Source organism: Erithacus rubecula (assembly GCF_903797595.1).
Source record: "Erithacus rubecula genome assembly, contig: scaffold_485_arrow_ctg1, whole genome shotgun sequence".
NCBI classification, from domain to species: domain Eukaryota; kingdom Metazoa; phylum Chordata; class Aves; order Passeriformes; family Muscicapidae; genus Erithacus; species Erithacus rubecula.
The window spans coordinates 326-22,461 of record NW_027635854.1 but is presented as its reverse complement, the minus strand read 5'-3'; the positions used below and the strand labels follow the sequence as shown (position 1 = coordinate 22,461).

The 22,136-nt window shown below is 47.9% G+C and overlaps 1 protein-coding gene and 1 long non-coding RNA gene across 2 annotated transcripts; both read left to right on the top strand.

Moving 5' to 3' along the window:
* Positions 1–216: 216 nt before the first annotated feature.
* On the top strand, positions 217–15,990 carry LOC306816275 (TOG array regulator of axonemal microtubules protein 2-like; the record flags this gene model as incomplete). Its single annotated transcript, XM_079332738.1, has 10 exons — positions 217–796; positions 3,996–4,039; positions 5,999–6,259; positions 7,579–7,667; positions 8,087–8,237; positions 9,335–9,499; positions 11,611–11,743; positions 13,233–13,338; positions 14,089–14,324; positions 15,834–15,990. The coding sequence occupies exons 1-10, from the start codon at positions 792–794 to the stop codon at positions 15,988–15,990; spliced, it is 1,347 nt and encodes a 448-aa protein (XP_079188864.1). The 5' UTR covers positions 217–791.
* Positions 15,991–18,323: 2,333 nt separating this feature from the next.
* On the top strand, positions 18,324–20,636 carry LOC306816274. Its single transcript, XR_013777624.1, has 3 exons — positions 18,324–18,355; positions 19,707–19,911; positions 20,488–20,636. It is a non-coding gene; the product is annotated as an uncharacterized lncRNA (long non-coding RNA).
* Positions 20,637–22,136: the final 1,500 nt, after the last annotated feature.

The following is a 22,136-nucleotide window of genomic DNA, read 5'->3' as shown; positions in this document are numbered from 1 at the left end:
GCATGGGGCCCTGGAGAAACCTGGGCTGGCAGAGACCTTCCAGAGAGCAGCAGGGCAGGGAGCTCTGCTGAACTTCCTGGGTACCAGGGACCTGAGATGATGGAGGTGTGGGAGCTGGAGAGCAGCGAGCATCCCTAGAGCTCAGCAGCTTCTGGGCTGAAAGGCTGCTGGGGAACTGAAAGAGGGAAGGGCAGCAGCAGAAGGAATGAGGGGCTTGAGAAAAGCAGGTTTTGACATCCTGCAGAAAGGCTTTGTGGGGATGTGGCTGGAGATCAGCAGTGGCTGTGAGGTGCCTAAGGGGCAGGGATGGAACAGTGATCTAAACCCATTCCCATACCATCCAAAAGGCCAGTGGAGGCAGTGGCATCCCTAAACATACTGATGCCAAACATGTGGATTCCAGCTGGGAATGTAGCCATCCTTCCAGAACTGTTAGCTTGAGGGGAGAGGTGCCAAATCTGGGACATGGGCTCTCCCTCACCACTTCCCTCTCCATTCCCCATCCTGGGCCAAGCTGCTCCATCAGTTTGTCTGTTCCTGCTAGGTGCCATTTCAAAATATGGCTAAATATCTTGAGCCTTGAATGGGGGCAAGGCTGGAAGCTTCATCTGAGTACTTTGTACCACTCTTTCCAGGCATCCTTGCTGTATTCCAGTGGTGGGGATGTGAAGAAGGGGTCATTGGGACCACCTTTGATCCCCCCTATCCACAAGGCAGTCCATCCCCATGTTGGCAGTGCTGCAGGGTCTCTGCACAGCTCTCTGCATCTGGATCTCCAAGAGTCCCAGGAGATGAGGTAAGCCAAGGTGTCTGCTGCTCCACTGTGCTGTTCAGCTCTCTTCCTGTCTCGTGAGGTTCTTATGCACAGTCAGCTGTCCCATGTATGTAGGCAAACCTCTGTGTATTCACCATTTTGCCCATCTCTGATGATCTAGCTCCATGTCAAACCCCACACCATCTGTCCCAAGAGCAGAGGTGGTGGTGGGGCAGAGGAGGCAGGGCTTAGAAGCATCTCAAGATGGGTTCTCTGCTGGGCATGGCTATCGATTCCCTCTGTAAGGTTTGTGGTGTCATTTTGGAACTGTATTGCATGGATCTGGATCCTGAAGATCACCGAATACTGTGATCCTTGACTGTCATCTTCAGCATCCAGTAGAATATGTTTGGACAAATATTGGCTACTGGAGAAGTGTCTGAAAATTCCAGTGCTGCTTGTTTTAATGGGTGTCATTGTTTATGTGCAGCACTTTATTTATTAAGTATAAACAACCTGCTAAACCAAATCCAAAACTCAGTGGGAGTTGCAGAACAACACTAGCCATGAAAAGTATCTTTGGAAAGCAATTGCTTCCTGAGTGTAATTGTAAAATTCCCGAGACCACTGTGATTTGCCAACTGTTTGGAATGAAAGGGATCCCAAAGTAAACTTCAGGAGTAACTTATCTGAGCTTTGGCCTCGCCCTCACTGTGAAATGAGATCCCAGATAAGTTTTGGGGTATAATCCCATCAATGTTTCATATTTAGGTCTGGGCTAAAAAGCAAAGAGGGCTAGGTGCTAGAGTACCTCATGGAAAGATATGAGCTTGGATATGTGTGAGCAAATATAGCTGTCAAGTTTATCTGAGTGATAACAATACAGAAAGAGTCTCAGAAGTATTCCAATTGAGAAGCTTAGGTGGGGCTTTTCAAGTGCAATCTGAATATCCTTGTGTAGTGGGTCTAGTGCTGGCTAAATGCTGGCACACCCACTGGAATATATTTACTCACGTTTCTTTTGTGAGATAAGCAATTAGGAGAAGGAGGGTAAAACAGGCACAAAATTTAAAGTATGCAAAGAAAAACTTTTTAAACATAAAACAGGTAAGAAAAATCAGAATAAACCTCCAGAACACTTCTGCCTCCTACCTTCTTTTGTTTCCTACTGACAATGTACAGAGACAAATCAGTCAGTTTACCAGCTCTAAAATAGTATTTCTCCAGTTCACTCGGGGAGAGGAGTTTCTCTTGCCATGTATGGATACTTCTCCACAAGAAACTCTTCTCCAGTGGCTTTAATGTCACAGCGAATCAGGTACCTGGGAAAGGAAAATGTTCTCGCAGTGTGAAAAGTCGCTCTCATACCTCGCAGCTATCCCACAGCTGCTTTCATGGGCCATGCCAACTTACTGGGGTGCTATTTTAATGATGAGCTCTTCTAGTATAAAACAAAAGTTCTCTTGATCCATCTCTGGGAACAGAGGCTTTTTTACTGCTATCACTGGGGCAAGGTTTCTCATCTCTATTTAAATTTCTCTTTGAATCAAAATTGCTTCAACATCTGGTCACTTCAGCACTGCTTCCTGTGTTCATGGCTGTGGTTAGAATGCTGCATCCCCCCAATGTATTTTCATGAGTTACAGGGGAAAAAAGGGTTTGATATATCAATTATATCTTCTCTACAGCCTTACAAGAGGATTTCAGCCTTAGACTGAGGCATCTCCTCAAATCCCCCCCTCTAGAATTTTACTCGCTCTTCACTAACTTCAGTGTCCATGTTGTTGTCTCTAAGTATCCTCACCTTTCCTTTATCTGCTTCGGGTGTTCCCAAACAAAGGGTGTTGCCAGGTTTGTTTGTTCTCAAGCTTTATCAGCTGAAGCAGTTCTATAGAGCCCTGCAGCGCTGAAAGGTTGATGCCATCCGGCTGTGCCTGGCAGAGATCGCTGCCGTGCCTCTCGCTGCTGCTCACCCGGCTCCCTCGGCACTGCGCAAAGCTGTGCTGGCTGCCGGCCTCACGCTGCGCCTTCCCTTCACGCGGGTCACCGAAAAACAAGAAAAGCCGCTGCTGCCGCTTTGTCCTTCTCTTCTCTGCATGGCTGCTGAAAGAACTAAACGAGCCAAGTTCATTTCGAGCCCTGCCGAGGCAGCCACGGCTGTGCAGTCCCGGCCATAGGGATGGCGGCGGCCGCTGCCGGCCCAGGCCGCTCGGGGCCGTGCCCAGCATGGGCCGCGGAGCCACTCCCAGCGCTGGACCCGGAGTGAGCAAAGTTCATTTGTGAGCCCTGCTGAGACAGCCCCGGCCACGCCGGCTCTGGCTGAGCAGCCCTGGCAGCTCTGGCCGCCCGCAGGGCCCGGGCGGTGCCGGTGGCCCAGGAGGTGCCGGTGGCCGGGCGGTGCCGGTGGCCAGGGCGGTGGCCTGGCACCACGGTGACAGAAATCTCAGCCGAGCCGTGCTCTGACATGGCCATGCAGCCGTGTGGGGACTGGCCAGTTTCCTCCTCAGAGGCCAGAAGTCAAGAAGAATCCCAGGCTTTCCTTCCTTTTTAAATGTGCTTTTCCACAGGGGTGTGATTAGCTGCTTCAAGTAGTCTAACTGGATATCAATCCACAAACTTCGCCAGCTCGATGACCAGTCCAAACCAGTCTGTTCATTGCCCCTGGCAGGTCCTAACAAGCAATCACCCCCCACCCCTGACTGAAAACCAGATTTTTATTGAAACACTATGCCTTGCATAACAGGTAGAAAAAGCCTTTTTCTACTTCAAAGAACAAGGAGGTGGAATATCCTTCCCAGAACACAGCAGTGCTCTGACCACATCCAGCATGAGATCAGCACCAGTGTAAGGCACAAGCAGGCAAAGTCAAGCTTTGGCAGCAGTGCCAAAGCAGCTGCTCTCCATACAGACTCGTGTCTCAGCTTAGCAGCTGTTGCTGCTACAATGAGGCTGTAGGAGTCACTTGGCTCCAAAAAGAGAGACAGCAGGATTGGGGAGTTATGGTGCAAGTTGAAGAATGACTGCTGTGTTTCAGCTGCAGCTTGGTCAGCTGTGTCTGACTGCAGCAACTGAAAGCTTAAGGACAATTAATCAGCTTTGAATCTTGTTGGGTTGATGTGTTGCATATCCTGCTTCATCAGAATGACCAAGCTAGGAAGGTTTGTCTCCTTTCATGCTACACCTCTTCCCTCCCTTCACTTTCTCCCTCCTCATATGTTCTTTTGTCCTCCATTTTCTCAAGGCCAAGATCCAGCAGCAGAAGCAGAGAGAGCTCTGAACATGCAGGTAGGTACAGGGCACGTCTGTCCTAAAATGACCATTGGAATCTTGACTCAGAGGTGACTTTTGGAAAGCTTGGTTAAATATCATTCTTTCAAAAGTTTCTGTAAATTTGTTTTGATGCTTTGATGGGCTCAGTGGACACCTCCCAGAGCCCAGTCACTGGGAATGTGCTCCAGTGACTCAGTGAAAATTCCTCCAGTGTGAAGTGTTGAGTGGCAGGAGCTGGAGTGGGACCTTGAGTCTCTGGAAATGCAGGGCAGGAAAAGGAAACATTCCTCTCCATCCTGCACACACTTTTTATCTCCATGCAGCCTTTCTAGTGTAACAACTAATAGAGAAAAAAAGGCATTTAGCATGAAATGAGAAATGTTCTCACTTCTTCCTCCTGGCCTTGTAAAAGAAAATCTTTCCTTGGGACATGGTCTAAGCTGGACCCTTTGACATCAGAAGGAAGATTATGGGTACTGATTCATTTTGCACTTGGGGAAAGAGGGAAACCTCCTGTGACAGAAAGTCCTTTTTGAATTTTCCAGTTAAGGAGAAGGAGACTTCCAAATGGATGCAGCCTATGCAGGCTCTGAGTTTGTCATGCTCTGACAGCACAAGCCCAAAACCACCTATGGCAGGTTCACGATGACAAATCTCTTGCCTGACTCTCTCTGTCTGGGTCAGTGTTGCAGGCTGAGGCTGGGGGAGGAGATGCCTTCTACCTTGTCCCCTGTCCCTGCCTTGCCTGATCCCTGACAAGTAGAATTGTGCCAGACAAAATGGTGCATCTGTGTCAGCCAATGCTTTCAAGTTGAAAGCCTCAGTGAAAGTCTGTTGTTGTTCCTTTGCCATCTCTGGTCATGAACTGATAGGAGTGATGAGACTTGAAGAAATAATTTTGCTGATGCAGAAGAAGATCCACCAGTCTTTTTGCTCAGGGTTATTTCTGCCAAATCCTGGGTACAGCCCCTTTGGAATGACTCCTTATTGCTGATATGCAGGTAGATGGCTTAGTGTAGCTGGGGAGAAGTATTGCTCAGTAAGTAAGGTGACATTTTTGCTGGACTCATTCTCAACTAGAAATGTCAGTTCTCACTAGACTTTGCCTGTCTCTCTTTTTTTACTGAACGGAACATTCTACAGGAGAAAAGTATCTAGTTCTAAGACCCTTTTTCCCCTCTTACTGCTTGGCTGCTCTATGATTTTATGCTGTGTGAAGCCATGTAAAGAATGATTAGTTTTCTTATTTCTAATGTCCCTGTTGAAGAGTATTTTAGAATGACCTACCCTCTGCTATTCCAATTAATCAACATTTCATTTGTATTAGGCATAATCAGAAATGTCTTGAGGCAGGTCATGTTTTTGTTAGTTTTAGGTGCTTCTGCAGGAAGGAAGACAGGGTATAAACCCTTCAAAGAGTAAAGCAGAGCAAAAGTGAAACTTGTGGATGACCACTTTATTCCCTTCAGTTACAGGCTTGCAGATTACTGGGGATATCTAATGGGGAAAGCAAAGCTTTTTTGTGTATATAACACGTGATGCCTTTGTTTGTGTACGAGCACTTCCTTTGTTGTAAAGAGAAATAAACAAAATCCCAAAAATGAAAAACCCAAGTTAGAACCGAGTGGGAGTTACAGAAATAATGGCCTTGAAAATGACTTTTGAAAACAATTACTTGCTAGACTGTGTCAAATTCTAGAGACCACTGTGAGTTTCCAGTTCCTTGGAAGGAAAGGGATCCTGTAGTAGTGGAGAGGCAATGGGCAGCACATCAAGTTGTAGAACCCTTCTCTACTGGCTTGCCATCTCCACATTGTTCAGAGAAATTCAGCTGATGCTTGTTTCGTGAAAAATAAAAAACAGCCAATCTTTTCAGTAACTGAAATAAGCTTTGAATTCCCCATCCATTAGATGGGTTGATAGTACAGGCATGAGTTAAATTAACTCACTTCTTCTCTTGTACCTGATCTACAGCACAGACCCAGAGGACGAAGGGAAAGAGCCCTTGGTGTGCAATAGGACCTGGGATGCCTCTGTTCCCACGGAAACTGGCTGAATTGTTCAGCATGGAGACCTATGTGCGGAACGCCGGCGCTGGGAATGGAGGCCTGGGCTCCCGGCCGGCTCAGGGGGCCTTGGCCCGGGAGCCCCGGCAGGGGCAGCTGAGCAGCGCTGCCCCCAGGGTCCCTGCCAGGGAGGAGGACAAGGGCCAGCAGGGCTCAGCCTCACACAGAGGTAAGGTGGGAACTGGGCCACTCTGTGGCAGGAGGAAGGGTCTTGTTCCAGCCTGGAGAGCCTGTGCACATTGCCAGGGAACAGTTCTGCCCTGCAGGTGCCCCCTGCCATGAGCTGTGCTGCTCCCAGGGCCCCGTGGAGCTGTAGGGCTGCTCAGCTGTGGGGCAGGGAGAGGAACAGGGGGCTGCATGTGCAGCTGAGCCATTGCTGGAAGCACAGGGCTCTGAGCTCCCTGCTGTCCCAGGGCAGCCCAGAGGCCAGGCTGCTGCCCTGGGAGCTCTGTGCAAGTGGGTCAGGGTGTGGCCCTGGCCTGCCCCAAGGGGCTGCTGGCAGGAACATGTTTTCCTGGGCAGCTATTTAGAGGTTTCCAGGAAATGTGTCCCACGGCATGGGGACCTTCAGATTCTTTAGGTTTGCATTGCGGCCTTTGTTAAATTTTGGGTGTCCATTTTGCAGATCTGACTGACTGCAGTGTTCCCAAGGAGGTTGCCCTGTAGTCAGTAGTTTCCTTGCCAACTTCCCAGATGCTCTTATTTTCCAAGGTTTTGTCTTCCGTCCAGAATTGCCCTCCTTCCTCAAAGCTTCTATCTAACTCTCCTTTCTTACTAACCTGAGCATTCTGCAAAGGCAAAAAATATTGAATTACAACATTGGTTTATTCTACTTTGCTGCCACTTTTTAACAGCTATGTTGGAGAGTATTTCAGAATGTATTACATTGTTCTACTGGCATTAAGAAAATCAGCCTTTAGTCGTGCTAGCCCAAAAGTGGCCCAAGCTCATACAGTTTAGAATTAAAATCCTTGGGGAAAATGAATTATCTAGTGTCAAGAAGACAATTTATGTTTGGGTAACACTTCTGAAATCCTAAGCTTTTCTTCTGATGTCCTCAAAAATATTCCAAGGAAGAGAATAAAATGTTGATCTAAATGCATACAGGTATTAGAAGCCAGGACTTTGTTTAGGAACCAGAAAGAAGATGTTTACTAAAATCAGCATAAGGGCAGATAAGAATCTCAGTCAAGGGCAATCTCCATCTCTGCCCTTCTCTGTCAAACACAGAGGGTCTCCAGCATTGGGGGCTGAGACCTTCATCATGCAGCAGGTTTCAGTCTCCTGGCCAACACAGTAATGCCGTATCTGCTACCAATAGCCCATCCATTGGGAGAGGGTCTAGGCGTATGTACCTTGCTGCTCTCATGCACCATCTCTGTGTCTTATGAGACCTCTGCAGTCTGGAACCTGTCTTGCCTGTTGCCCAGCATGATGTTTTTTGGGGGGCGAAGTCTGCCAGAGATTTACAGGAATCTTTGCTTCCAGTACCAGGCCTCCCACTGAGCCAGGCCAAGGAGACGGATCATCCCAGCAGTCTTACGAGTGACAAAGACCTGAGGGACGGCTTTGGAAAGGTAAAGGATAAGGACAGGGATGAGCAGACTTCCTTTCCAGTGACTGTTTAGTGCTTGGCCCAAAATATCCCTGAAAATCCTAATCTTCCACTCTTGGGGCATGGGGACTCTCTTGGGAATGTATTTGACAGCTACAGAGCAATTGCTTGGCTATTTCCAGTGATGCCAAAGTCACTGGTTTGCAGATGGTGCTAAGGTCATGCCTGAAGCATTCTTTATGTTATGGGACTGAAGTATTCCACCTCACTGTGTGTAACTACCAAGGTGAGGATGGGAGACATTCTCCTGAAACTATTGGAATGTATGTGGAGGTAGATTAAAGTCTGTGGCACTCTATGGACTCTGTGCTCCTGATGAGGTGTAGTGCCTGGTTTGTGTGTCTCTGCTTACAGTCTGTGATGTATTTCCATTGCAACTAGATCCGTGCTGCATTGTGCAAGTTGGCTGAAAAGAACTTAGAGCCAAAGGATGTGGAGGTTTTTGAGAAAGAGATGAAGAAAAGGAGAGAAGAGAAAACAGCCTTGCAGCTGCCTCCACAGACAGTTGAGCCTGGGGATGCACCTGAAGCAAGTAAGTGCTGCTTACACTTGTGGTCCTTTTTGACCACTTGCTTGCCCTTTGCACAGTGTTGCAATCAGACTGGGGGGCTGTTCTGCTTGCATCTGAGCGGAAGCTTGCATAGGATTGATTTCCATTCCCCAAAGAGAAATCTAGAGAGATGAAGTGTCTTGCCCAAGGCCTCACTGAGTCAGTAACAGAATATCAGCTTCCCACCTTCATCTCTAAAGTCTTTCAGAGTAGAAAATTTCCTCTTGCAAAGTCGACTGGGGCTTCAGACTCTTTCCTGGAGAGCAGCTTCCAGGGAAGGTGAGTCCAGAAGAATACTTTTCAACCAAGGTGCAACCTGGAAGAAACCAAATTCAACTCCTCCTAATGGAAACACCAGAGAACCTTCTCCCCCCAGCCCCTGCTGAGCAGCTGGCGCTGCAGAGCTGTGCTGGAGCCCCGGGATAGTGCTGCTGTTGTAGCCCAGGAGCCAGCAGCGTTCCCGTTCCTGAGTGAATCCCGGCTGGGGGCTCTGGCTGCAGCGCTGTGTGCGCTGCCCCGAGGGCAGCAGCAGGGACCTTCGGGGCAGCAACCAGCCCCAGGGCATCACGCAGGGTTAGCTGCACTTTCTTTTGGGAACTTCCCCAGCCAGCCTCTGAAACAGGCAAACAAAAGCAAAGCAACACTGGGTTTTCCTTGTTTCTTAGGGGAAGCATCACTGCAGTTTGGTTTTAAACTAGAAAAGGGTAGATTTAGATTAGATATTAGGGAGAATTTTTTATTATGAAGGTGATGAAATGCTGGAAAGGTGTGCCCACAGAAGCTGTTGTTGATCCATCCTTGAAGGCATTCAAGGCCAGTTTTCTAGGGGTTCTAGGAACCTGATATAGATGAAAATGTCCTGCTCCCAGGGTTTGGACTAGATGGTGGTTAAAGGGGCCTTCCAATCCAAACTCTTCTCAGATTCTTTGATTCTGTGGTCCTTGTCCCATGTTAGTGTGCCAGCATTCTACTTTGGGATAACAAAGTCATGATACCCAGCTCCAGCAAGTTTTCTGGCCCATTGCATCATCACCCTGTCCTGCACCCTCCACTTACAAGCTCCTCTTTGATCCCTGCAGGTTTTAGCCTACCACCTGTCAATGGCACAGCTTCCAATGTTCAGAGAAAACACCCTGGTAATGCCTTGAAGAAGAAGAAGGTCTTGAGGAAGCAGGACAAGGTGCCCTTACCACCCAGTGTGCCTATGATCCATGAGGAAGGCACTGTCCCATGCAACTCCTCAGGTAAGCCTGCTCCATGGCAGCTTTTGCCCACACGGGTTGTTCTATCACAAGGAGCGCACACTGCCTCCTGCCTCAGCCAGCACAGGTGGGCTCTTTGGTCCATAGCCTGTCCTTAGAATGAACAGAAATCTACTTTTGAGTTCCTCCAGCTTGGTAGTACTGCAGCAGTTGGTTCTTAGAGATCCACTGGAAAGTTGAGCTGGATAAAGCAGTGGTAAAGGCCTAAGCTCTGGCTTTTGCCCATCCTGATAGTCCAAAGTACAGTGCTGGTGCCAGGAGGCAGCTGTAATTGCAGGGATGAGCTGTGGAGCAGTGTGCCAGGCTGTGCTCACTGTGCACCTACGAGTACCACCACAATCAGTTCTCCACTCACCATCTGGGCCCTCTGCCTGTGCTGCTGTCCAGCTCTGCAGCCAGCTTTTCTGCTGTCCCAGCAAAGCTTTTCTCTGCATGGCAGTCAGTGGCTTGGTGCCATTGTGCTGCTGCTCCCACAAGTGCCCAATGGCTCCTGGCTGCTGCCATCCCACGGCCTGCAATGCCAAGAGGGAACAAGCAGTGCCTCCTGTGTCAGCACACCCAAATACAGCGGCCGTGTGGAGCAGATGAAAGCCAGGAGGGGCTGCCTGGTGCTCTCAGGCTGTTTGTTGCCTGCAGGAAATGCACAGGAGACAGTCCCTAATGGCTCTTGTCTCTCCTTTGTGGGTAGCCTGCCTGTGCTGTGATCCCAAGTACGGTGAGATAAGAAGGGAGCTGGGAATGATACTTGGAGTGCTCTTTTCTAGTGATGCTACTCCCATGTTCAGAATTGACCAGAACTAGCCTGACTGTGGCTCTCTATTCATATGGAATCTAGATGTGGATGTCTACATACTTCTGCAGTGACATCGCTGTGTCAGTGACAGGGTTACATCAGTGACAGCCAGATTAGTTCCCATCTGAATATTTTGATGTTACAGTTCCCCCATAATTTGTGAGAACATGCAAGGTATCACAAAAACCCTACCAAGTCTAGAGCACTTCATTTAGATTCTGTGCCATATTTATACTCCATCATTTTAGACAGCTCACATGCATTCATCTCCACATTAGAAAATAAGCTTTTGAGTGTGCAACAGGAAATTTTGACAGTGCTTTTGATGACAAATGGGTTTCATTTCAAATGCATTTATCATCTGTTTTTTCTCATACCTTGTAAATTTTTTACCTTTCCAAATAATTCAATTAGGGTAAACCCAGGAGAAATTATTATCAAGAGAGTGCGTCTGCCAACAATTTACATCTGTATTTGAGTATTTTTATCTTCAGTTTGCATTTGGAAGGCTTTTTTATCAACGTTTTAGACTGGAAATAGCATTTTTCCACAAAAGAAAGCTTAGGCACACAAATTCATTTGACAGCAAGTAAATTTCACCTCAGCATCTTTGAAATACAGCCAGTGTGTACCTTGGAAAAAGTAAAGATTCCTGATGCTAGGAAAGAACAAAATCCATGAACAACTCCTTTCTCAAGAGTAGGCTAAAATGTGTGTGCACTCAGCTGCCTGCTGTCTAGAACACTTGAAGTCAGTGGGAGCAGAGGCGCTGTCAGGGGTGAAGGGTCAGCTCTGGCTGTTCCCTGGGAGCTGCTCCATGGGGATTCAGCCGGGCCCAGCAGGGTTGGGTTGTTCCGGCTTGGCTTGGTGCTGTCACGAGGCAGCTGCAGGTCTTTGCTCAGGGATTGCAGAGTGCCTCAGTCCTCAGGGCTGGGGGAATCAGGGTGCTGGGACAAGAGAGGTCCCTGGGGTTCCCTCCTGGGGCGGCCATTGCCGCTGCTCGGCCCTGTCTGGCAGGAGCGGGAGCTCTGCGGCCTCAGGAACCTGCCGCTGGCTGTGCTGCCTGTGGCACCTGGCAGCTGGCAATGGCTGTGTGGGCAGTGGCCAGGTTTAGCCCGGAGCTGTGCCCAGCTGTGAGGCTGTCAGAAAGCAAGGAGCCCAAGGAGGCAGAGAGCAGGGAGGTGTCTGAGCCAGAGCCATTTGCAGCCCGTGGAGCCCTGGCTGGAGCTGGGGCTGCAGCCGCTCCATGGCGGGGCCTTGCCCGGGGCTGCAGCGCTCAGGGCTGACCCTCTCCTCACAGTGACCTCGCAGAGGGCCCCTGGTGCCCAGCGCCGAGAGGAGCTGCTCCGTGGGCATGGGCACAAGGACACAGCCTCTCCTGACCCGCAGCAGTCCTTGCTCCAGGCACTCTCCCAGCTCCGCAGCGATGACTGGTAAGAAAGGCCCCGCTCACTCTGTCTCCCCCTCAGCGCTAAGGGAGGTTCGAGTGAATCTTGCTGGTGCCTCTGAGGCCCAACAGCCCAGAGGGCCACAGGGCACTGGGGAAACCACTCCAGAGGCACTGAGAGGATCAAGATTTGAGAGCAGCCTTTTCTTGGCCTTGGTCTGCAGCTGTGCTCCAGCTGCAGCAGGTCTGTGCTGTTTCCTTGCTTTGCCTGCTGCTCCATGGAGCTGCAAAGGGAATGTTGAGGGAAGAGAGGATGCTGTGGGATGAGATGATTTGCTGGCTGAAGGCAGAAGCAGGAGGGCAGCAGATCTGAGTGTAGAGATTTGGGTGCCCTGGGGCACTGGCCCAGTGGGACTGAGTAAGATTTCTCTCTGGTCCCACTGCTGACAGCAATGACAGGTGGCAGGGTCTCCCTGTGACCTCCTGCACGTGAGTCCCAGAAGCAACTCCAGGGAGTTCTTTCTGAGAAATGGTCTGAGTTGTGCTTTCAAGACCCTTAGCCTGTCATTACTCCTGAAGGGATCATGTCTGAAGATAAGGAAATAGAAATTAAATCCTCTAGGAATCTTGCACTTTTGGAATTCAGCCTTTTCCTTGTCTCTGCTTCATATGGGCCTGAGATGTTTGGTCAATACTCACCATGTGTTCCACAATTAAACACAGACAGAAGGAAGCACAGAGGTGATAAGCCTACAAATGTTAGGTGATACTGGTTGTCATTTTGATGACACTCAGTGGTGCCTGTGGGATCAGTTTCCAGCCCTGTGTTGCAGCACTGATACCTCACACACCTTCCTGTAGCTCAGGGTCTGCACAGAGCAAATGCTGAGAGACAAGAGTTGTTTGCACCTTTTCAATAACATGTTGGTGTTGTGGGGATTGTTTTAGGTAGGGGATTTTGGAAAAAGGTAGAGTTTCAACTGTTCTTGCTCAGGTGTGGAATCTTCTGGGTCATCCAGCTGCTTTTTTGGGGAATGCAGAGGTGGAGTGGAATGGGTGGCAGACAGGCCTAGATTGTAGAGTGGAAACTCAGCTCCAGAGTACCAGTGCAGACTCTCACTGCTGAGCTGCCTGCTGGGGCTGGCAAAGAAGGAAAATGCCCCAGTAACAGCCCAGTGGGATTGTGTCTTAGGGACAGGTGCAGGGAGGTGACACAGAGCAGCAGCATGGGCCAGTCTGACAGCTTCTAGGAAGCAGTGACATAGGGACTGGACATGGTGACAGAGATTTTAGAAAGGCTGTCTTCTAAAACAGCCATAAATAAAGACTCTAAAACCCCTCTATTTGCCTTGTGGATTTCTGTATGCTTTTGACAGCCACAGCATCCTGTGGCAAGGAGCTCAATGATTTCATTAAGTACCCCTTGGAAAGTACTTCCAATTGTTTGACAGAGCTGTCAGGATGGTAATTTAAGAGGGTGCTGCCTAATTCTTGGGTGGAGAGAAAAATCAATCTTTTTGGTACTTGCCTTTCAGGGAGGTGAAGGAGAAGGGACTTGTCAGCCTCAAACACCTGGCTGGGTCCCATTCAGAAGTCCTGCTTTCAAGACTTCGTGACATTTGCTTGGCAGTTACCAGTGAGGTGAGAATATTGTTCTGGATTGTCCCCTGTACTTCATGCACAGTGTGTTTAGTAGATATGTGATTGTTCATTTCCATGTGTGCTCAGAGACTGCCTCCATTTCTGTTTTTATACCTTGTATTTCTAATGTCTGTCAGCTATCTATAGGATCTGTGTGCACAAGTAGCTGTATTTACTGGTAGGTCAGGTATCTGACACTTATCTTTGAGTCAGCTGCCATTATAATGAAATGTGCACATGCAGAAGCATATATACTAATTATATTACTTGCCAGAGTCCTAATCTCTGCCCGAGCTGTAATTCAACTCTGCAAATTAGTCTGTAGACCTAGGTCTGTGTTTTCTGTTTCCTGGCTGAGTGCTTCAACTGCTGGTGTTGCTTTTTTGAACAGGAGCACATGACTCTTTATCCTTATGGCTTGTGCCTTTATGGTTTGAAAGCAGCCCTTGCTTTTATTTGGTTCTTTTTTTTCAAATACAATGGCCTAAAATCAAAGCAATTGACATTATAGAAGGGTTAAGTAAATCACTTTAGTGAAATTTTTAGTTTTAGGCCTGCACTAAGCAGGTCTGAGGCCAGAAATTGGTGCCAGAGTAAATTCCTTTCTGTGCTTGTGCTCTTTTGCTCTTATTGTGCTTTTGCATTCCTCTGGACACAGTGGGGCATGTCATCACCTTCTAGGACTTTTGTCTAAGGCAACTGGTTTCCTTTTCAAAGTGATTCTTATGTTTCCCCTCATGACTTCCCCAGGTGACCAACCTCCGGTCAAAGGTGTCCTACTCGGCCATTGTCACTCTGGGAGAGTTTTTTGCCACCTTGAAGCACGACATGGACTCTGAGGTGGATGAGGTGGTTCGGGTCATTCTCCAGATGCTGCGTAACTCCCCAGAGTTTGTTGAGAAAGCAGCCAGCCAGACCCTGAAGATCATGGTGGAGAATGTGACTCCTGCACGAGCAATGACTTCTCTCTTGGACAGTGGAATCAGGTAGGTCCTTCTTGTAGTGATATTCTTCGCCTTCTAGCGTGCAGGTGGGACAAGGGATGAGAGAAAGAATGGGAATGGTGGGAGGAAAGGATCCTGCATCCTGCATCTTCTGTCAGCTCAGTGACTGGATTCTCCAGTCCTCCTCGTTTCTTTCCTCTTGGCCCTTATTTCTGCCCTCCTGCAGCCCATGTGTTCTCAGGATCACAGAACTGTAGAATATGGGGAGTTGGAAGGGCCCCATCAGGATCATTGAGTCCAGCTCCTGGCCTTGCACAGGACACCCCCAAGGGTCACAGCATGTGCCTGAGATTGTTGTCCAAATGCTTCTTGAACTCTGTCAAGCTTTGTACTGTGACCACTGCCCTGGGGAGCCTGTTGCAGTGCCCAACCACCCTCTGGGTAAAAAACCTTTTCCTGATATCCAACCTAAACCTCCTATGACTCAGCTTCCTGCTGCTTCCTGGAGTTCTCCCAGTCTGTCAGAGTTGCCTAAATGTGGTGAATGGTGGGGAAGTGAAAGTGCCTGCAAAGCCTAAGGATAGAGCCTTGTGCTTTTGTGGGAAGATTGCAATTGCAGCTGTGAGCGCTCTTTGATATTTCACAGCACTAACCACAGAGGCCCTGGGAAAAACCATGAATCCTCATTATGCTATTAACTTAATAAATAAGAAGGATACTTGCTGGACCATGGAGCACGTGGGGGAGAATGTGCTGGGTGTGGCACAGCCTGCACAGCAGGTGCAGCTCCTGTGAAAAGGAGTCTTGTATGACTGTCCTGTCCTTTGAGCTCTACTTTCAATTCAAACTGGTGTTTCATGTTAGCCTTGAGATGATGAATCATTTTACAGACAGCTTCACAAGCCAAATGCTATGCAACAGCTGATGCAAATGCTGCCTTGAGTGTTGGTGTTGGGCCTGATAATTGCCAAAAGACACTCTCTAGAACAGGACAACCTGGCTAAAATGACTGCCACTCATTCCTCAGCTTTGGAATAGGGTAAAACATTCAGATGTATCCCTTGCCAAGCCTCACAGAAGAAACAGGCTGCATTGCTTTATATTCTGCAACTTCACGGCCCACGGCGTGTTTTCCCTGCCTTTTTTTTCCAGAAGTCTGCAGATTTGGGGATAAATGGCTGGAAAGAGCCTCAGTCCTGCTGAAGCTCTGTGTAGTTGGTGCCCTCTGATGGGTCAGCATGAATTGTCTTTCATTTCTAAAGAAGTCATATGTGATCTCTGTCTTTAATTTTTCTCAGAGTAAATTGTGGGACAGAAATTGAGTATCACATAGTGCAGGGAGACTGAATTCCTCCCTCGTCCTTGCAGGCAGTCCTTGTGTGCAATGCTAACTTTGGGTTTATCTGAGGACAGAAGCTTCTAGAGGTGTCTAAAGTGTCAGGGAGAGCCCAGGTCTCCTTCCCCCAGCAATGACAGGGAGCTCGCTCTGGCCAGGCCTGTGCTGCTGTTGCTCCTTGTCCCTGTGCCCCAGTGTTTGCTCTCCCTTCCCAGGAGCCGCCACGTGCAGGTGCGGAAGTGTGCGGCCGAGCTGCTGCTGTCCTTGCTGGAGAGAATTGGAGTCACGGAGCTCGCAGGCACAGCCGGGGCTGGGAGGCTGGTGCACGCAGCAGGGACGCTGGCTCAGGACCGTCACCAGGACACAAGGTAACCATCTTCAGTTCACCTCCTAGCACAGGAAAACTGTCAGGGTCTGTCTGTAAAGGTAAAACCACAAAAGAGTGGAAACCACAGGAAATATTGTCACTGTGTGGGTAAGGGCCATAGAATCATAGAATACCCTGAGTTGGAAAGGACCCATCAGGGTCATCGAGTCCAGCTCCCGGCCATGGACAGGATACACCAAGGGTCACTCCATGTGCCCCAGAGCATTGTCCAAACGCTTCTCCAGCTCTGTCAGGCTTGGTGCTGTGACCACTGCTCTGGGTTGCCTGTGGAAGTGACTACTGGGTAATCTGAGGTTGTCCAGCCTGAAGGAGCATTGCCAACTTCCTGTAACTTGAAGGATTCTTCCTGAGATCAAAAGAGCTCCGATTAGCCAGTCAAACAGTTTTCTTTGGTCTTAGGTGCACAATACAAAGGCAAAGTGTTGTCTAATGTTCATCTCTGAAGGATCCAAACATCTATTTCTCATTAACTTAAGGCTTTCCTAGAAATATTTCAAGGCTCTTTAGCCAATGTATTCAGTCTTTCTAAACCTCTTCTGCAAGTTTCTAGAATACTGTTATCTGTGGCTCGATGACTTCCAAATTTCTTGAAGAAAACTGTGGTTTCCTAGTGGCAAAATCAACCCAAACCACCAAATTCCCTTAATTTGATTATTAAATTCCCATTAATAGCTGCCAAGGACACAAGAGAAACTAGTACCCCTGTGCATACATATAGTATAGAATTATTAATAGGAAGCATGAGATGTTTTGTTCTGGCTTCCCTGACAGTTAAAGAAAGGCAAATTATTGTGCAATGGCAGCAAGGCACTGCTAATAGGATCTTATAACAAAGCAGATGGGTTTCCATGCTCTGTGGGATCCTTTGATTCCACAGAAGCACACCCACAGTTTCAGAATGAAATGGTGTTTTTCTTTCTCTCTTTACTGAGTAGGCAATGCCTTCTTATGCAAGGATTGCACCTGATGATTTTAAGGTATCAGCCTCTTCTGCTAACAGTCTTCATTTGTTTGTTCACTTTTCTTTCTTTTTCTTCCTTCCTGCTTTCCTTCCTGCCTTCCTTCCTGCCTTCCTGCCTGCCTTCCTTCCTTCCTTCCTGCCTTCGTTCCTTCCTTCACCTTCCTTCCTTCCTTTGCCTTCCTTCGCCTTCCTTCCATCTTTCCATAGGCATTATGGACAGGAGATGGTGAAGATGTTGCTGAATCACCAAGAAGGTAAAATGCTTTTGGAGCGATCCGTTCCTGCCCGTGACCTGGAAGATATTCTGAAAAGAATGAAGAAGAGAGTAAGTGTTTGGCAGGAGAAATGTCTCCTTTCTGCAAGTATTGCCATTGCTAATAGGAGATCAAACATACCAAACCTGTCTTTATATCGTTCCTCTTCTGCTGAACCATTTTGCTCCTGGGAATGAGCTGTTAATCCCTGTTCATCTGCAGACCACAGAGGAACTGATATTATTCGGGAAAAAGTGGGCTTTTGAATATTTTGAATATTGGTCACAAACAGGAAAGGGGAAGAGGAGAAAATGGGTTTACATTTAAGGGTAACCCCCCTCTGCGCCCTCCCTACTGTGCCCCCAGTAAAGCAATTAAGTGAGAATGGTGCTTCTGAAGATAAGAGTGTGTGCAAAAGACATTGGAAGCAGCAGTGCCAACAACATTTCCAAAACTGCAAAAAATGTGCAAATCGATCCTAATTACTACAATTACTGTCTGTCTTCTGGGAATATTGCCCTCCTGTCAAAAACTGTGGAGCTGGAAGAAGCTTGGTGAATTCAGCACCATCCGGTGCAAAATTATTTGTTTGTTTGGGAGGGAATTTTTTATTCTTTTTTATCTGCATAATAAAAGGGAGTGCCTTTGTGCAGGAACAGGGAGAGCCAGGTTGAACTGAACTACCTTCCAACACAATGGAACACCTCTCAACCCAAAGAGTTCAAATTTTTCTGCTGCTTTCTGTAAGAACACTCGTTGCCTACCAGTTTGCATTATTCCCATTTATGCTCAAGACTCATGAGTTTGGGATTTTAAACTGCTGCTCAGTATGGCAGCGCCCATAACCTTTCTTGGGCTATTGCAAACAAAGAGTTGGCATCACTGAATCTCTGGCCTGTTTCCTTCTGTAAGTTAGGAAATGTTTCCCTAAGCCTTGGTAGTAGTGATCCTGGTTCTAACTTGTGTTTTCAACAGGGAATTTCCTATTTTATATTCTAAAGATCCGTGCGGTTTCTCTCTGTCTTTGTAGGGGATGGAAGAGCAGAAGGGTGAACTCCCCTCTGTAAAGAGCCCTGTGAAGAAGAGGAGTGATGGCTCCAAGCAGCCCCAGACCACATTGCCTTCTAGTCAGCGGTACTGAGCACTTCTGTTAGATGTGACAAAGCACATGACAGGCTGGACATGTCTTTTCCTCAGGAAAATCTTTCTGGCAGAGATGGCCAGAGATTGTTTCCTTTCCCTACACATGCCCCATGATAATGTCTACTTCTGCATTACACTGAACAAACTTCTCTGGAGGAGTTTCCACAAAAATTAGGTGACAAAAAGACACCCACTGGTTGCAGCTCAGAAAAATCATAGCAGTGGCAAGGGCAGTGTTGTGCAAGCTAGGAGAGGGCCGTATCTCTGCCGCAGAGATATGAGACAAGTAAATTCAACCCGGGTTTTATTGTATCTGAGTGGAGTGTTTTTCAGCTGGGTGTTTTGATGAAAAGTCCCAGTCTAGAAGCAAGATGCCGTTCCCCAAACAAGCAGTTCCCATGCAAGTGGTTTGGCCTGGCTGAATCATAGTTTTCTTACCCTCAAACAGTACCAAGTTTGAGTTGTAAGTAGCAAGGCAATTCCTGAGCAGCTTTGGTCAACAGATGTCTCAATTCTGTCTTGATATTCCTGTCCTTCAAATAATTTGCTTGATGGACAGGATGTTTGGTTGATTTCCCCCTGTGCTGCAATCTGCATTTCAGACAGGGATTTGGTCCTTGCTGTCTCTTCATGCCAATGACAGAGTTACTTGTACTTGTTCTCCTCTGATAACAGAGAGGATATATTTAGCTCTGTCATGCTCAGCGGTGGCAGGAAAGTGATCACATGTCTCAGTAGCATAGCTAGAACCTTCCCATGCTCATGGAAGAGGCAGGTTGATCCAAAATTGTTCCCAGTGGGTATGTTTAGCTGTGCATCTAGTCTCTAGGAAAACAAACTTAATGTGAGCGTAGTGCTGGGATGTCTGGCTTCTCTTTTTATCTCTGTTACTGATTTTCTAGATCCTTCAGATATGCCCCTGTTCATCTGCTCAGATGTATCTGAGCTCCTGTTCCAGATTGTCATGCCTGGTGCAGAGACACTTCTCTGGAGTAATGAGTTTTCTTATTATAAGACACACACCTCCTGTATGAGGAGGCATTTAAACTTGGCAGTAGTGTCTCTCTTTCCCCACACTACAATGTGACCTGTGTGCTTGGGAAGCCATCTGAAGATAGATCAGATGCATCTCATCCTTGGTTTTCCTGAGTAAGCACTGGCGAGAATGTTACTTGCAGTCTCCCATAATGATTGCTATGAGGTCCACGTTGTTTTTCAGAGTCTCATGATTTTCTAGCTTGAGATCACATGATTAGGAAAGCTCCTCTAGATGTTTTGCTCACAATTACTGGCAGATATTACCAGATATAACCAACAAGTCAGAATTTGATTTTATTTCCAGGGTGAAGTCGACCTCTGATGGACGCCTCCTACAGCGTCCAAAAGCCCAGGTCACGTTACCTCCAGCCAGGGATGAAACGGAGACGCTCCAGAAGCTTTACGATCTCCTGGAGGCCAAGGGGTTTGAGGCACGGATGGAAGGAGTGGCACTCCTCCTAGACCTGTGCAAAAGCAGCCCCAAGCTCGTCGCCACTAACATTGTCCAAGTATGTAGGATATCTTCACTGTTCCTTCCCTTTAGCTCCTCTCCCAACTTGTAGCAGTAAAGTTAATTCAGTGTGTCTTGGCACTACATCCTGGCTGTTTGGGACAGGCTGGTCCCTCTTACCCAGACCAATTTAATTCAGGTCCAGGCTTCAGGGTAAGTTCTTTCAGTCCAACTGTATTTATCTAGCAGTTGCCTATTGGTGCTGTTCATCAGATGATGACAGAATTTTCCACTGGTGTAACTTCTGCTGTCTCCTACCCCCAGCTGGGTGAAGTGAAGGGAATCCAGCCACTGAAAGCATGGCAGTTACTCTCTAGACACAACATGGGTTTGGATGGTTGAGAGAAGGATCAGGCTGGGTTGATTTAAACCAAGTATTTTTAAAAGGATACTTCTGTAAACTCCAACCTGTCTTGCACAGGCACAACTCCAGCTTCTCATTTCCATCCCTGTCTCTATTCCATGTGGTAAAGATAGTGTTTACCCTTCTTGGGTACTGAATGCTCATTTCTACATCCCCTCTTCAAACAAGGACATTTCAATCCAGCTTTCATGCTGCTTCTTCTCTCCACAGATTTTTGATGATTTTGTCCTGAGAATATCTGACACTCACAAGAAAGTGAAGCAGATGGCGCTGGACGTGCTGGCAGAAATCATAGCCATCCTGGAAGATGACTTGAACCCAGTGATCGTCCTTTTGGTGGAAGGAATACTAAAGAACCTGAACTCAAAGGATCCTGGGGTTCATTCTGCAGCTGTGAACGCTCTGGAAGAATCCATTGCTCATTTAGGTAAGGCTGACCCCTGACATAGACTCTCCTCAGCTGTGTCTCTGCCTCTCTGACACAAGAGAACACTGAGTGCCTGGAGAGCTCTTGCTGCCTGTGGAACGCTCCAGCTCACATTCACCAGAAGCTGTGGAGGTGCAGTCCTTAGACACCAGTCCCCCAACAGGCTTGAATGTGTCAGCCTTTCCCAAAAGTGCCAGGAGCCCTTGGCTCTGTGCTGCTTGTCTGGAGAAGAGGTCCTGGACTAGAGCTTTGCTACAATTCAGAGGCAAAGGGGTTTTTGGAGTTTCCTTGGACCTCATTTGACTTTCCAAATGAATAGCTTTGCTGTTGGCATGAAGGGACACTGGCCCATCAGAGGTTCTACAGAGCAGCCTCCTGGAAGGCTCCACATTTGTAGGCATTAGCTGCCTATTTTCCACCTTCCTTCTTTGTCTTTTTTTCAAAGGAAAAATTGTGATTCACCAAGTTAATTTCCTCAAAACAAACAGATAGAAATGAAGCTGTCAGTGATGCCTTGTTCCACATGCTGTGTTGCATGGGGGCAGGGTGGCTGTACACAAGCAAGGGCTGCTCTAAATTCCTTTGCTGCAGAGATTTATGTCAGCTCTGAAACTGCTGCACTGGGGAAATATGCCTGAAAAATGGAGTGTTAAAGAGGCAGATCTTCAAGGGAATTTCCACTTTCTTGAGTTCAGCTGCTCTGTGAACTCATGAACTGCCTGACCCAGTGCCTTTCTGTATCCCAAGTCTGGTCTTCTTCCTGTTTGCTCTGGAATGCAAAACCCTTTCACTGCTTATGTGTGGTTGAACTCTTGGGGTCCCTGATGTGAAATGTTTAACATAGCTCCTGGTACAGCAGAAAACTTTGCATTTACAAATGTGAAAGGAGAGCTTTTCTTTGGGAATTTAAACCCCTCACAAATAGGCTGGAAGGAAAGAAGAAAAGGATTCAAAAATCAGCAGAAATCTACTTGAGCTTATATATTGGGGCTGCCCTGCTCTTTCCCTCCCCACTGTCCTTTCTCCTATGACCTCAGAAGAGTGAGCAGAAATGTGTGTTTCTCCTGTAGACAAAGTATCACTGATGAAAGAGTTCAGCCACCAATGGGGTCAACTGAGTGGACAAGCTCTTCTGGATATCACAGAGCGGATCACAGGTATGGGCTCCCCTTCTAAGACAAGAGCTCTTCCCAGGGAGTATTTACAGGGAGTGCCTGTGAATGGACAGTAGAGCAACTGCTCCAAATTGGGGGTGCTGAGCTCGTCCCTCCTGCCCAATCCCCATGGCAGGTGTGTTTGGCAGGTTTTCCCTGGCTGCTGCAGAGCTGTGCAGCACCTGAGATGGGGGCAGCACTCGGTCTGGGGGCTGAGCTCTCACTGGGGCATCTCAGAACCCACCTGCAGGAAAGGCAGGGGCTAAAAATACCCAACT